At 39.8% G+C, this 15,505-nt stretch overlaps 1 protein-coding gene across 1 annotated transcript in view; it reads left to right on the top strand.

Moving 5' to 3' along the window:
* The first annotated feature begins 39 nt into the window (after positions 1-39).
* DMGDH (dimethylglycine dehydrogenase) overlaps positions 40-15,505 on the top strand; it is a 69,189-nt gene continuing 53,723 nt past the window's right edge. The window contains exons 1-5 of the mRNA XM_047069968.1: positions 40-134; positions 1,246-1,420; positions 10,627-10,725; positions 12,195-12,359; positions 15,016-15,220. Coding sequence (XP_046925924.1) covers positions 40-134; positions 1,246-1,420; positions 10,627-10,725; positions 12,195-12,359; positions 15,016-15,220 — 739 coding nt within the window. The remainder of the gene's footprint in view (positions 135-1,245; positions 1,421-10,626; positions 10,726-12,194; positions 12,360-15,015; positions 15,221-15,505) is intronic.

Below are 15,505 nucleotides of genomic sequence, written 5' to 3'. Positions count from 1 at the left end.
GGCTCCCGCGCCCGCGCCCTCGGCCTCCTCGGCCTCGCCATGCTCCGCCCGGGCGCGCAGCGGGGCCTCCTGCTGTCGAGTCTCCGGCTGCAGGGCTCCCCCGGCCGCCCGCGCTCAGCCTGCGGCCGCCAAGGGTGAGTGGGGGCCCGGCCGGCGCCGAGGCCCGCGGATGGGCTGCTGCCTGGGTGGGAGCCAGGGCCTGAGGCAGTCTGCCGGGTCGGGGGAGCCTGGGCCTCTGAGAAATGGGCGTTCGGATTTCTTCTAGATGTACGTGTTTTCTTTTACACGCGCTGGTGGACAAAGTGAAACAGTATCAAAGGGTTCCCAGTGCGAAGTTACTCCTACCCCCATCTCCCAGTCAACTTGTTAACAGTGTCTTCTGTATTTTTCCAGAGATTGTCTATGTGTAAGCAAACATAGGAAGATATACACCATATATATATGTATATATATATATATATATGTGTATATATATATATATACACATATACATATATATAGGTACACCTATACATATATACACCTATATATATACGGTGTGTGTGTGTGTGTGTGTATATATATATATATATATTGTGTGTATATATATATATATATATATGGTGTATATCTTCCTATGGTATATAGAGATATATATTCCTCTTTGCCTTACTTACACCTTGCTTTTTACAACGTGTCCTGGAGAGGCCCTAGATCCTGCTAGGTAGAAAGTCACGCAAATAAATATATGAGACCACTGAGCAGTAACTATAAAATTAGAGGAGGCTGTATGTGGTGAGGAAGTTAAACGAAGAAGAACATTTTACTCCGTCTGGCTCTCTGCAGCCTGGAAAGCATTGGATGGAAGAGATGATCCAAGACTTATAGGAGCTAAAGTTCATAATAATGGTTTTTCATGGAATAGAATGATTATGTGTGTTCTCCAAGTAGACTGAAAAAAAAAAAAACTACTCTTTAACTCTTTTGGGAAAAAAAATAGAAGTCATGTTCAATTCTTTAGCTATATTTGTTATCTACAATGGACCAGAATTATATGGAACGGGTTTCAAAGTCCTCCTCTTTCCTCCTTTAACCAGGTTGCTTCAATCAGGGTTTAGATGCCCCAATGACTAAATCAGCTCTATGCAACCCTCACGGGCACTGTTGAGATACTAGAGAAACAAGGAGAAGAAACAGGAAACAAGTCAGAAAAACTACAGCTGCCATAGCCTAACAAAACTACCATTTACAAAAATTGTCTTCCAGAGAGGAAAACCCACCTTTGTCTGTGGAAGCAAGATGGAAAGACAGAGCAGAAACTGTGATAATTGGAGGCGGCTGCATTGGTGTGAGTCTGGCTTATCACCTGGCCAAAGCAGGGATGAAGGATGTGGTCCTCCTGGAAAAATCAGAGCTCACTGCTGGATCTACCTGGCATGCAGTAAGAAAAGCCCCTCCACACCTTTTGGGATGAGCACTGGGTGTTGTATGGAAACCAATTTGACAATAAATTTCAAAAAGAAAGAAAGAAAAGCCCCTCCAAACCGTCACCTACCCTGAAGTGTGTGAACCAGTGCAATCAACTTTCTTCCCATCACAACTCCCCACTTTGAGCTCTTTAGAGTGAGCGTCCCTTCAATAGTGTTGGAAAGTGCAATTGCAGTCTAGTGATCAAAATAGATAATATTTTTATCTTGAGCATATAGCTTCTGGATTCACTCCTGGCTCTGCCATTTTCTACCCATATAACTTTTGGTCAGTTTCCATTTCCTGATGTGCAGAAAGGAAATATTAACAGTACCTCGCTGACAGGGTTGTGATGAAGATTGAGTTAATATATGTAAAGGTATTAAACACATGGTAAATGTTTAGCAAATGTTGGCTTTTGCCTGGAAGGATGTAGCTGGGTGATGGCACATATAGCCAGAGACCTGCACTAAATTCCCCTCACCTGGGTTTTGTGGTCTTTTTAGTTTCATTTATGATTTTAATGCAGCACTGTGAGACAACAGCTTGGTATCATGAGGCTGAGAACTGTGAGGGCCGAGAACATGTGATGTTGCTTTTGTGTTGTAGTAAATTAACACGCAGCCTCTTCCGTTGGGCAGACTTAATAATACAAATAATTGTTCCAGCACTACACAATAATTGGGCTTAAATGGAAAGTTACTCAGGTGAATGAAGTGACTGACACTGCTCTCATAGCATTATGCCATATCAATGATTTCTGAAGTCAGTTAAGGAAGAGAGAGGAAGTTTTTGTGACTGTCGGTACAGATTTCTTTTGGAGAAAGAATTGGGCAGTGTTAGCCACTGCTCACCGTCCCTTTCTGTTGTGAGTTTTCCTCTGCTAAGTCAGGAGGAAACCCTGCTTTTCAGGGACTTTAGAATCTAGAGCCTGCTCAAGGTTTGGGGGGTGTTAAGCACTGAAAGGGCTGCCTGTGTCCTGTGGAGATCAGGGGACACCGCAGCCCAGACTTAAGCCCCCCCGGGCCACTGGGTCCTGGTGGTCTCAGAGTCAGACTACACTTATGGTTGGATGGAAGCTCCTAGAAAAGTCACACCAAGCCCAGTTCCTCTTCCCTGTCTCCTTTCCCTCCAGTCCCCTCATTTCTGGGTCTGAGAGGGAGGTCCAGGCACCTGGTCCTCCCTGAATGTAATTTCAGAGCCTTTACAGCCATACTGTCTCTTGTTTCACCCTGTCCCTCAACTCACTTCCTCCTACCTGGAGAGAGGGGTCTGGGAAGCCACCAAAACTCCGGGCCCTTCTACCCTTCCCGAACTAGACTTTCTATTCAGGCTTCACATTATCACGCAAAAGGAAGCCTGAATTTCTCCTGTAGTTCTCCTGGCACTTCTCCTTCGTGGACAGTCACTCAGCCTTTCAACAAATATTCACTGAGAGCCTATATTGTGTCAGGTCAGCCCTGGTCTGAGAGGTGGGGACACAGCAGTGAATAAAGCTAAGTCCTGCCCTCATGGAGCCACATTCTGGTGTGCTAAACAGAAAACAATGCCTGAGAGTAATCGGTGCCTCGAAGAAGAGTAAACTGGGGTAGAGGGGTGAAGAATGATGGGGTGCAGGAGTCAGGAGGCTACCTTGAGGAGGTGACATCTCAGCAGAGACCAGCAAGAAAGGAATGAGGTGCTGGTAAGGCTGTCCAGCAAAGAGCATGTAGGCAGAGGGAAATTTAGGCAAGTGGAGATATCCTGAGAGGGAGGCTTATACCCTTTTAATACTTCTGGGTTGTTAAACAGGGCATACACCTTAATATTTTAATTACTTATTTGCTCATTTAGATTTCATTGATTTGATGTGACCTACATTTTAGAATAGATTACTGGATTCCCTGCATTATTACTTCTTAGACATTTCATGAACGAAAAAAAAAAAAGCAACATACTCTTAAGTTTTTTGGAGAAAAGCGGGCAAAGTTTTTAAGATGATAGCTTCTGGTTAAATGTTAACTGTGCCAAATATGTCTTCTTCAACCAGAGAGATATCAGAGTGAGTGGAAAAGGCATTCTCCTACTTTGTGCACAAGGTTTACGCTATGGTTTACAAAATGAGATTCATGCAGTGCGAGCTCAAGATGGACTTGGGCATCGGAAGCCAGGTTATTTGGCCCACTCGGAATAAAGGAAAAGGAAAGAGGGTTGCCTTGGGAAGTCGGTCCCAGGACCTTTGGCAAGTCAGGGAGGCCTACCTCTGAGGAACAACATGAAGAAATTCTACATGTTGGGAATTTTTAACATAGAAATATTTGGAGCAGATATGAGAATGTAGAAGTTTGGGGAGCCAGCTAAAGGAGCAGACTACAAAAATCAAGGCAGCCTCACTGAAGTATAACATGTACTTAAGGTTTATATCTGCAAAGTGCAGGAATCAAGTGCTTAGTGAGGAAGGCACAGCTTGCAAAGTGAATATTAAAAATGGAGTCACACTGGGGCGCCTGGGTGGGTCAGTGGGTTATGCGTCTGACTCTTGATTTAGTGTCGGGTCATGATCTCACAGTTCGTGGGATCGAGCCCCTAAGTTGGGCTCTGTGCTGACAGTGCAGAGCCTGCTTGGTATTCTTTCTCCCTCTCTCTCTGTCCCTCCCTCTCTTGTGCTCATGCTCTCTCTCTTTCCCTCTCTCTCTCAAGATAAATAAACACTTTAAAATAAAATAGGGGCACCTGGGTGGCTCAGTTGGTTAAGCGTCCCACTTCTGTTCAAGTCAGGATCTCACAGCTCATGAGTTCGAACCCTGCATAGGGCTCTGTGCTGACAGCTCAGAGCCTGGAACCTGCTTCGGATTCTGTGTCTCCCTCTCTCTCTGCCCCTCCCCTGCTCATGCTCTCTCTCTCTCTCTTAAAAATAAATAAACATTAAAAATAAAATAAAATAAAAATGGGGTCACAAATCTAAAAACCCTGAGGTTTTGCCATATTTTAACAACACTGCTTTGTCAGCAGGTAACACTACTACCAATGTAGAGCATTTCATGTAGGATGGACAGAAAGGGGAGAAGATGGAGTGAGAGGCAGCTTTGGAGCATGGGGTCCCCAGGAGAGGCAGCCCTTGGGGATGGTGCCAACATGAATGTTTTGGAGAACTGAGGACTGAAGATCTAAAGATGCAGGATGATCTTTTTGGGGTGTGGGAAGACAATATTAGAACTTTCTGTTTATTTTTATCTACAAATGTAAGAAAGGGATGAAGCTTTACTCGTCTTTATAAATAGCCTTTACCTTTGATGCAGGTGACATACTGGGTATGATTTCAAGGCTGACTAAAAGAAAGGTTGGCACACCACGACAGAGGCAGCCTCGTACTTTCTTTTGTCTTTCGTCTACCATGACATACTGCAGATCACGTGCTATAGGACATCATCGTTGCGATGCATTTTATAGAGACAGGGCTTTAAATAATAGAATTCGTGATGAAAGGAAGAGGGAATGAACTGGAAGGTGTTGTGCTCCATGGAGGTTTGTTGTTTATCTCATGCAGTAATTAAAAGGGTTAGTGAGACAAAGTTTTTCTTTTACAAAAAGGCCAGTGTTTTAAATTTGGTGACCTTTATAGTGATTCAGATGGCTACCAGTCATTAGGAGAGACATATAAAAAATACCACATAGCAGATACATACAAGAAAATAAATGCAATCTATGCTTTCAAAGTAAAGCTGATGGTATAGGTGAGAAATGACTGCTTTTTGCAAAATAGTCCTGTTGGAAAGGGTACATTTTGAAAAGGAATATTTGGAAATGTTAGTATCATCAATAGATTTTCTGGTCAAAATGATATGCATCATGTAGAAAAACTCTCATATATACAAGAGATAAATTTTTTAATATATCTAAAATTTTCCCAAATGGTGAGTTTAAGTGGGGTTTGTACCCATTTATTTAAAATATAAAAACGTGGGCACCTGGGTGGCTCAGTCTGTTGAGCGGTTCCTGGTTTCTGCTCAGTATGACCCCAGGGCTGTGGGATTGAGGGCACGTGCTGAGCGTGGAACCTGCGTGAGATTCTCTCTCTCTTCCTCTGCCTCTCTCCCCTGCTTGTGTGCTCTCTCTCTTTCTCAACAAAACAAAACAAAACAAAACAAACAAAAAAACCCAATACCTTCCAATTTGCTTATAACAACTGACAGACAAGAGAACATGAAATGTTAATAGTCAAGTTTCAAAAGAAACCTTTGTGTGAGTGGTGATTGGGGTGGAGGAAGTGGTGTCAGGATGCACAGAGTACAGCCCAGAGAGTCTCCTTTTCCCAGGAGACTCTACAAAGTAGACCTTTGTATCATTGACAGGTAGCGTCTTCAGCCATCAGAGCCATTCAAACCAGTCTCAAAATAAAACAAACCTAGGATTAGGCATTCAAGTTGCTGTTTTACCAAGGTTCATCCTGTATATATTTTAGTAACAAAGCATGTTAGTCACCTAGATTTACTAAAATATTAATAAGTAAGTTGACTCTTCAAAAGCTTTTCCATATAATAAATTTTAAAAACTCAAAACCTTTCTTAAATAAGCGAATTTTTAAAATTTGAAAGCTTTTCTACACAATAAATAAAATAAAAATCATTTACAATATTTAATTCATTTCAAGTTGTCTTTGTATGTTTTATGATCTCTATTAATATAGTAATACATATTTATATATCACGTGAGAACAAAGATATACACGTATTTTAGTGGGTATGCTTAAACTTAAAAAAAAATTTTTTTTAATGGTTATTTATTTTTGAGAGGGAGAGAGTGCGAGCAGGGGAGGGATAGAGAGAGAGGGAGACACAGAATTCGAAGCAGGCTCCAGGCTCTGAGCTGTCAGCACAGAGCCCAACGTGGAGCTGGAACTCATGAACCGGGAGATGGTGACCTGAGCCAAAGCTGGATGCTTAACCGACTGAGCCACCCAGATGCCCCTGCTTAAACATTTTTTTATTTTACGTGGGTGCTTGGAGATGGCTTGAGGTCAGTCACTGGGCTTTTTGAGGTTGTAGAGGTTCACGAAAGAGCAGAAAGAATTATTAAATACATAGAGCATCATTGGCTTTAGTGACAGTTGATGGTTTTCTAATGCCATGTTTCCTTTCATATTCATTCACTGTTAGCCTACTATAAGGAAGAGATTTTTCTTCTCCCTATATATTTGCGTATGTATTTATTTAATCAACAAGGATTCATAATTCTTATTTTATTCAAAGAGTTATAGTTCCTAATGATTATTCATGTCTCTGTTTCATCTTTCCTCTTTTATTTTCTCTTCCAATAATAATCATTTTCTTTCCTCAAATAAAAGGTAGGCCCCTTCCTGTCCTCCTTATAGACTTGTGGCTATTCTAGCACCTTCTCTTCTCTCAGTTCTTAGGTCTTTCTCTAAATGCTCTGGCACTTAATCATGTGCTCTTGATTTCATTGTTTGGTACATGAAAGTTTCAAGACTTCAGTCAGGCCATAACATCTTGAAGGATAAGAACAATGTTTTCTTCTTCAAAATTCCTATTTAATATATCCTTGCTGAAGCCCAGAACACAAACACATTGTACCCTTCTTACATTCCATGTTATAGGATTGGCACATAAATTAACAATAAATACCACGTATGATACTACATTCAGATATCTTACATTAGGGCACCTGGGTGGCTCAATTAGTTGAGCATCCCAGCTCTTGGTTTCAGCTCATGTCATGATCCCAGGGTTGTGGGATCAAGCCCCATGTCAGACCCTGTTTTGGGCTTGAAATTCTCTCCCCCTCCAACTAGAATGCTCGTTCTCTGTCTCTAAGAAAAAAAAATCTTACAATAAAAAGCACAGATATATTTGACCCCAGATTTTATTACTAATTAATTAATTAATTTTGGAGTTTTATTAAAAAAGTTTTTTTATTCTCAAGTTAGTTAATGTATGGTGTAGTCTTGGCTTCAGGAGAAGAACCCAGCGATTCACCACTTACATATATCACCCAGTGCTCATCCCAACAAGTACCCTCCTTAATGCCCATCACCCATTTACCCCACCTCACACCCTCGCACCCCCATCAACCCTCAGTTTGTTCTCTGTATTTAAGAGTTTCTTATGGTTTGCCTCCCTCTCTGTTTTTATCTTATTTTTCCTTTCCTTTTTGATCATCTGTTAAGTTTCCCAAATTCTACATATGAGGGAAATCATGATATCTGTCTTTCTCTGACTGATTTGTTTCACTTAGCATAATACCCTCCAGTTCCATCCACATTGTTGCAAATGGCAAGATTTCATTCTTTTTCATTGCTGAGTAGTATTGCATTGTATATATATATACCACATCATATTAATCCATTCATCAATTGATGGACATTTGGGCTCTTTCCATAATTTGGCTTTTGTTGGTAGCACTACTATAAACATTGGGGTGCATGTGCCCCTTCAGATCAGCATTTTTGTATCCTTTGGATAAGTTCCTAGCAATTGCTGTGACCCCAGATTTTAAACACAGATTAAAAGAGAAAAGCTAGCTGATAAAAAATACAGGGTACAAAAACATTAGTAAAGGGACTCCTAGCTGGCTCAGTCAGTGGAGCATGCGATCCTTGATCTCAGGGTTATGAGTTCGAGCCCCACGTTGGGTGTAGAGATTACTTTAAAAAATAAAATCTTTAAAAAAATAAGTACAATTTTTATACCTGAGAAACAAATTAAGCCCAGCACTTACTTCTGACTGTCTTAGCAGCAAGGAAGTGAAGGGAGTAGGAATTGTTCGGTAGAAATAAGTATACCATTTTAGTAAGAGTGACTAACTTTTCCTTAACTAGGAATTCTAGAAGAATTTGTTCCCTAAATAAAGTTCATTGGGCTAAATGTCTTGAATAACAATTTTGCAAAAATTAACCCACGTGACTCTTTCCAATGCAAGATTATTAATTTATAATTCTATGAAGATAACCTTCTGGGGTGGGGAAGAAGAGGACTGATGTAGTGTAGATATACAATTTTTTGGTGGTCTGGTTTACCCCAGGTTAAGCTCAGAGGATCTTGAGTATATGGTGAATGGAACCCTACACCACTGCTTATGAATATCATTGTTTTCAACTGACAGGAGATACACGAAAGACATATCTAGTAGACACCCGAAGGTTAGGGATTCTCCATTAATGATCTGGAAAGTCTCGTATTCAAATGAGATAGCTGAGCATGTAACGGAGAGTGGAATATTTGAGAGTGAAAGAGCCTGACTTGCACTTCCGTTAGAATGGCACTTGGCTGTGAGAGCACCTTGAAGCTCAGCCAGGATCTTTCTCAAGAAAACAAAAGCAAACAAACAAACAAACAAAAAGCTGTGCATATGTTCAGATGTATGAACAAGTATTTAATAGAAGCCTTAGGGTTCTGGCCCATAAAGGACGATTAATGAACTATCAATGGGGTGCTTTTGAGTTCAGGAGAACCAAATAACCTACCACTATCATAGAAAAACCTTATAAATCCTTCCTAAACAGATTTTATTTTGAACAGACTGTGTTCTGATGAGCTTTCCAGGATAAATTAGCTGCAAAATGGGGCCCCAGATACTTAATTGAGAGAACCTGCTTCATATAATTGCTTAGAATTCTTTTTTTGGATACTACATTGCATTTGCCAGAATTAATAAAAGGGGTTTGGCATGCTACTATTTAGATATTTTTTGTGACTGTAATTCATAAGGATTTTTTCAGCAAATATTTGTGGGGTATAATCAATGTTTATCACACAGGTTAAGCTTCAACAAAAGTCTGTTCACCAATTATCCAGGCTCTAATTCTCAGGAATTTTCCAATTCTTTTGAATTTTCTTTTCCAGTTTTCTTGAATTTGGGAAATTTCGGGAAAGGGAACAGGAGGGCTGTTCCATTTAAGGGAATGGCGGGGATTGGGTCAAGGAAAACTTTGCCAGTCCATGTTCCTTCTCCTCATGGGAACACACGTGATTTGCTGGTGTGGGTCCATGTTATATACCCCCCTCCCCATATTCTTCTTAACAGCATATATTACTAAGCCTCTCCTCCAAATCATCCCATATCTGAATCTCCAAACACTCTTTCCTTAGTAAGTTTTAGGGACTTAAAATATATGTTCATTGGCTGACTCTCACATTACTTATATGATTCAGATTGGTTCTCATAACTCTGCCATGAGTTTTATGCCCCGGTGTGCTCAAACTGGAGCTGATGTGTTCTCACGTCAAAGAGCTGGCTCGTGCTTCTCAGTTTCTTGCCAGCAGTAAATTACTGCTTAACAGATAAAGTACTAAAACTTAAAGAATGTTGTTGGCAAGGATATGGACAAAAACGAACCCTTGTGCACTATTGGTGGGAATGTAAATTTGTATAGCCACTGTAGAAAACAGTATGGAGGTTCCTCAAAAAATTAAAAATGGAAATATCATATGATCCAATAATTCCACTACTAGGTATTTACCCCAAGAAAACAAAAACACTGATTTGAAAAGATATATGCACTCTTATATTTATTGCAGCATAATTTGCAATAGCCAAGATACAGAAGGGTGCTATATATATATATATATATATATATATACACACACATGTATATATATATATATATATATACACACATATGTATATATATATATACACACATATGCATACAGTGGAATATTAAGCAGCCATAAAAAAGGATGAGATCTTGCCATTTGTGACAACATGGATCGACCTAGAGGGTATTATACTAAGTGAAATAAGTCAAATGGAGAGAGACAAATACCACGTGGTTTCACTTATGTGTGGAATTTAAAAAAGAAAACAAATGAGTAAAAAAACAAAAAGCAGAAACAGATCCACAAATGCACAAACTGATGGTTGCCAGAGAGGGTGGGAGTAGGGGGAGGGCAAAAGGGGTGAAAGGGGTGAAAGGGAGTGAGAGATACAAGCTTCCAGATTATGGAATAAGATGTGGGGATAAAAGGTACAGTGTGAGGAATATAGTAAACGGTACTGTAATAGTGTTACATCGTGACAGATGGTGGCTACACTTGTGATGAGCAGAGCAGAATGTATAGAGTTGTGGAATCTCGATGTACACCTGAAACTAATGTAACACTGTGTGTCAACTATACCCAAATAAAAAAATTAGAGAATGACAGTTTTTTTTTTTTAAGTATTTTCTCTCCTTCTCGTTTTAAGGCAGGTTTAACAACTTACTTTCATCCTGGAATAAACTTGAAGAAGATACATTATGCTAGCATCAAACTTTATGAGAAATTGGAAGAGGAAACTGGACAGGTAAATGTATTTAACTTGAAATTTCTTTTAGGTCGATTTCTCAGAAATGTGTAAGATTTCTGAAGAATTTGGACATATTATCATGTGTGTAGTGACATTAATGGCATGTGAAATGTTTAATGCGGTAGAGAAATCTAATGAATGTGTAAGATAAGAACCCCTCGAGTTTGCTCTGTTTTGGGTTTAATTTCTTGAAGTACATTTCCCATGCAGTTCACCACTCTTCTTGATTTTTTAAATAAGGAAAGGATAAAAAGCAGCTTTCAAAAATATCTTTCATCAGCTACTATATCTAGAAACTCAGAAATCAGAGTATTTCAGCAACTGGATTACAAAGGATCTGATGGCCATGCCTGAAGATTGTCACACAGCTTTGAAAAGTACTTCACTAAAAGCCCCTTACTTTTATTTTTATCTCTTCTCATGCTTACATTAGTATTCTCAAAATAAAGTCACAGGCAAACACTACCCATAGGCTAAGATGGAAGTTTACTTAAATTTTTCATGCTATTTTTCCTTGCCTAAAACTATCAGAGGGCCCACAGCCAAAGGCCAGAGGGGGAGAGTCTTCATCAAGTGAACCCTGCTTGCCTTTCCAACGTTTTCCCTTGCCACTCTTTGCTATGCTCATACGCTTCAGTTAATCTTAATTACATATAGCTGTGGAATGTGCTGGGCTCTCTGCCTGAAACAACATTTTCTCTGGCCCCATCTCAACACTCACCCTTTACCCTTCCCTGAGGTCACCCCCTTTGAGAAGCTGTCTTTGACTTCCCCCACCCACCAGTCAGGACAGCTAAGGGCACTTCTCTTGGTTCTAACAACATATGTATGTTCTTATAACGTTCCTTTAACACGAACCTCTCCCCCCTGCCCCCCGCCCCTCCCTGTTGTGGCATTTGCTTTACTGGTTGATCTTCCCTCGGGACTATGAGAAACTTGAGGGCAAGGAGATCTTTTATTTCTGTAACCTAGGGCCTAGCCGAGTCCTTGGCCAACTGAAGGACATCAAGAACTGTCGCATGAACGTTGTTTTCACTTCACATGAAATCTCATCACTGCAACATTCTGATTGTTTACATTCCTTCCTCAAATCCTTTGTCTTTCTCTTTGTCACACAGTTTTCTTTTACTCTGTACATGAACCCTATCCCGTGTTATTGTAATTGTGCTTCCAGCTGTCTGCCTTCCCCTGTAGACCATAAACTCCGTGCAGAAGGGTCTTTGCTTCTTGTTTGTAACTGCATCTCTGCGGCTTAGCATGGTGTCTGACACAGAGGAGACAATTAGTAAATAGTTGCTGAATGGGCGTCTTTTTGTAAGAGGCAACTGTTTGATACAGTTATCTCTTGCACGGCATAGACCATCTCTTTTCTTACACACTTGCATTTTCATCGTGCTGAAGGAGAACCATGTTTGAATGCCAAATAATGATTTATGTATGTGTTTGTCTTGGCATTATTGTCACAGGTGGTGGGGTTCCATCAGCCAGGGAGTATCAGAATCGCTACCACTCCTGTAAGGGTAGATGAATTTAAATATCAGATGACTCGGACTGGCTGGCATGCAACAGAGCAGTATATTATTGAGCCTGAAAAAATTCAAGAGATGTTTCCGCTACTCAACATGAATAAGGTATTTATCTTAAGGGTGTTTTCGCCATCCATTAACTTGAATTAAGAGTAGAAAAAGTTACTTTAAGAAGTTTATTAAAGGTAGAAAAACTTTGTGCACACGTCTTGAATGGTGAAATCAGATGGTTAATGCTAGAATTTGGGTACATAACAAGGTGGGCTATTACGTATGCCAAATTAAATAAAAAAGTAATGAAAAAAGGTTTCTACCTGGGACAACTAACGAGACATTTTCAATACCTTTTTATTACTATGTCCCCCAGACCTAGGGGTTTCCATACATAAGCTACTGTTGAGAACTTCAGAGAAAACAATGACCTGGTATGATAAATATATATAGAGAAAGGTTGTCTTATTGAAACTTTTTACAAAATCAAATTTAGAGGTGCCATGCTATGTTGCTCTATAAATATCTTCTAGCTCATAACTGTACTGCCAATAGGCTCCATACCAGATATTTATCTGGTTTTAACCATTTGCTTTTGTTTTGCTAGTCAATACTCCCATTCGAATAGTAAGAATGGCTAACACTGTATTACATAACACTATGGCACAGATTTATGTACCAGGTACTACTATGCTAAGCTTTTCATAGGCATAACTTTATTAATATTCACAATAATATTATACAGTATCTATTATTACTAAACAGGAAACTACAGTGTAGATAGTTTACATAATGGAACCAAGCTCATCCAGCTAGAAAGAGCTGGAGCAGAGACTTGAAGCCAGGCTCTCAGACTCCCTTGTACTCACTACTCAAGTATACCACCAGGTGAGGCTGTCAAGGAACATAGAGGCTTAAAGTTTCTCCCTAGTGACTGCCTGTAACATCTTTGAACTGTAGCAGCACCTTGTATCACTGAGGGGGTGCTGGGGCTGTTTGCCCTCGTGAGTCTTTATAGGCTGCTGGCACTCTCTTGTCTATAGTTTTGTGTGATGACAGTGTGGTGGCAGAGTGATGTCGCATTGCATCGTCTGCATTGAAATTCCACCGATGTAAGAATATGTTATATGTGTTTATATGTCACCCTTAGAGTGCTTTGCTGGAAGACCTCACCATCACAGTGTTTTCTCAAAGGTATTGGACAATGGAAATACGTGGGAAGAGTATTCTCTGGGTCTGGGGCAGGGTGCCAAATCAAATAAATACAGGATTACTTCAATGAGGACATATCCATTATAAAATATCAACATGACATTTGGAAGTCTACAGTAATATGAATTCCATTAAAATCAAAACAAGTCTCTTGCACTAAAACTATAACAAGAGATTGGATTAGTATAATCAAAAGCTACCCACAAAGAAAAGATTAGGCCCAGATGGCTTCACTAGTAAATTCCACTAGACATTTAAAGAAGAATTAGTACTAATCCTTCACAAATGTTTCCAAAAATAGAAGAGAAAACTTCCCAACTCCTTCCATGAGGCCAGTATTACCCTGATACCAAAACCAGACAAAGACATGACAAGAAAAGAAAGACATATTGTGAATATTGGTGCAAAAATCCTTAAGAAAATACTAGCAAACAATTCAGCAACATTTAGAAAGGATGATGCAGCACAACCAAGTGGAATTTATGCCACGGTTGCAGGGTTGATTTAACATCTGAAAATCGATCAATGTAATATGCTACATTAATAGAATAAAGGACAAACACGCACGATCATTTCAACAGATGCAGAAAAGACACTTGACAAAAGCTCCTTGTTTGGTGCTCAGTAGATTTCTGTTGAATGGATGAGACCTGAGTATAATACTGCACAGTGTTCCTTCTATCAATTCGGTTCATCAGACTGTCATTCTTCTTTGTTTCCACGTGGTACCCAGACTGAAGTCCTAGCATAGCATAGGTATTCAGGTATTAAGCTGTTGAATGACTAAATCAAGTATACATTTTCCTGACACTTACATATATTTAACAAGTGAATTTATTAACAGTATTAAACAATTCAATATAAATAATTGATCGGTTAGTATTAGATTAACTGAAAATGTTAGAAACCAAAATGATAATGCTTAGACAAGATAGAAGATAATTTCTCTTTCAGTAAGGCAGTGCAGGATTTGAATGATGGCTATTTTCCACAAAGACTTCAGGAACCCAGTCACCTTCTAGATCATTGCTGTTATTCCTAGGGTGTGACTCTTGTGTTCTTATTCCAAGATGGCAGCTAGAGTTCCAGCTGTCATATCTGCATTCCAGACAATGGGATTGAGGAAGGGCAAAGAAGAAAGGACAAACGGCATATGCCAGTGGCTTTTAAAAAAAATAATTCATTAAAGCTGCCACATGATGCTTTCATTTATATTTCATTGACCAAAACTTAGTAATACTTTTAGCTACCAGTTGGAACTAATAACTGCCAACTATTGGAAACTGTTCTTAGTGGCCATGTGTCTACATAAACATTCAGTTTACATTGCCATGAGGGTCTGGGGTGAGAATGGATGTTGGAGACAATTGCAAACCTCTATTAAGTAGCCTGTCTACTTAACATTCAGTGTGAATCCTGCCCTAGTTTGAGATTTGATAAAGGGAAAAGAAGTACAGATTGATCAATCCGATGCCATGATACACTTTTACAGTCCAGTTTTACACAGAATAATGGATATGTATTTGTTTAAATATTGACTCTTTTATGATCGATTTAGATTTTAGCTGGACTGTATAATCCTGGAGATGGTCACATCGATCCTTACTCTCTAACTATGGCCCTAGCTGCTGGAGCTAGGAAATATGGTGCCCTTTTAAAGTATCCTGCCCCGGTGACTTCTCTGATACCCAGGTCAGATGGAACATGGGATGTTGAAACACCACAGGGATCTATGAGAGCGAATAGAATTGTGAATGCTGCAGGTAAGCATTATATATATAATTCAATATATGTGTAATTAGTAGGTTTTTTTCAAGTGGCAAAGAAATAAGATATTTGGCCATAGAGTAATATCTAATATTTTACATTATGTACATTGTTAGGGAACACTGTAACATTCCGAAGGTGAACATTTTGTCTGTTTCTAAGCTACAAAGCCCTCCCTCCATCACTTTGCTTTTGGTGTGTGAGATGCCACCCTGTCCTTGGTTACCCATAGAAAGTTGGTGTTCTTCTCCATTCTCTGTTTTCTTCTGCTCCAGATCATC

Source organism: Lynx rufus, unplaced genomic scaffold (assembly GCF_022079265.1).
Source record: "Lynx rufus isolate CCGP_SWC_20201006 ecotype Redwood Valley unplaced genomic scaffold, mLynRuf1.p SCAF_1, whole genome shotgun sequence".
Taxonomy (NCBI): domain Eukaryota; kingdom Metazoa; phylum Chordata; class Mammalia; order Carnivora; family Felidae; genus Lynx; species Lynx rufus.
The sequence above is the reverse complement of the archived record's forward strand: the minus strand, read 5'-3'. Positions and strand labels throughout refer to the sequence as shown.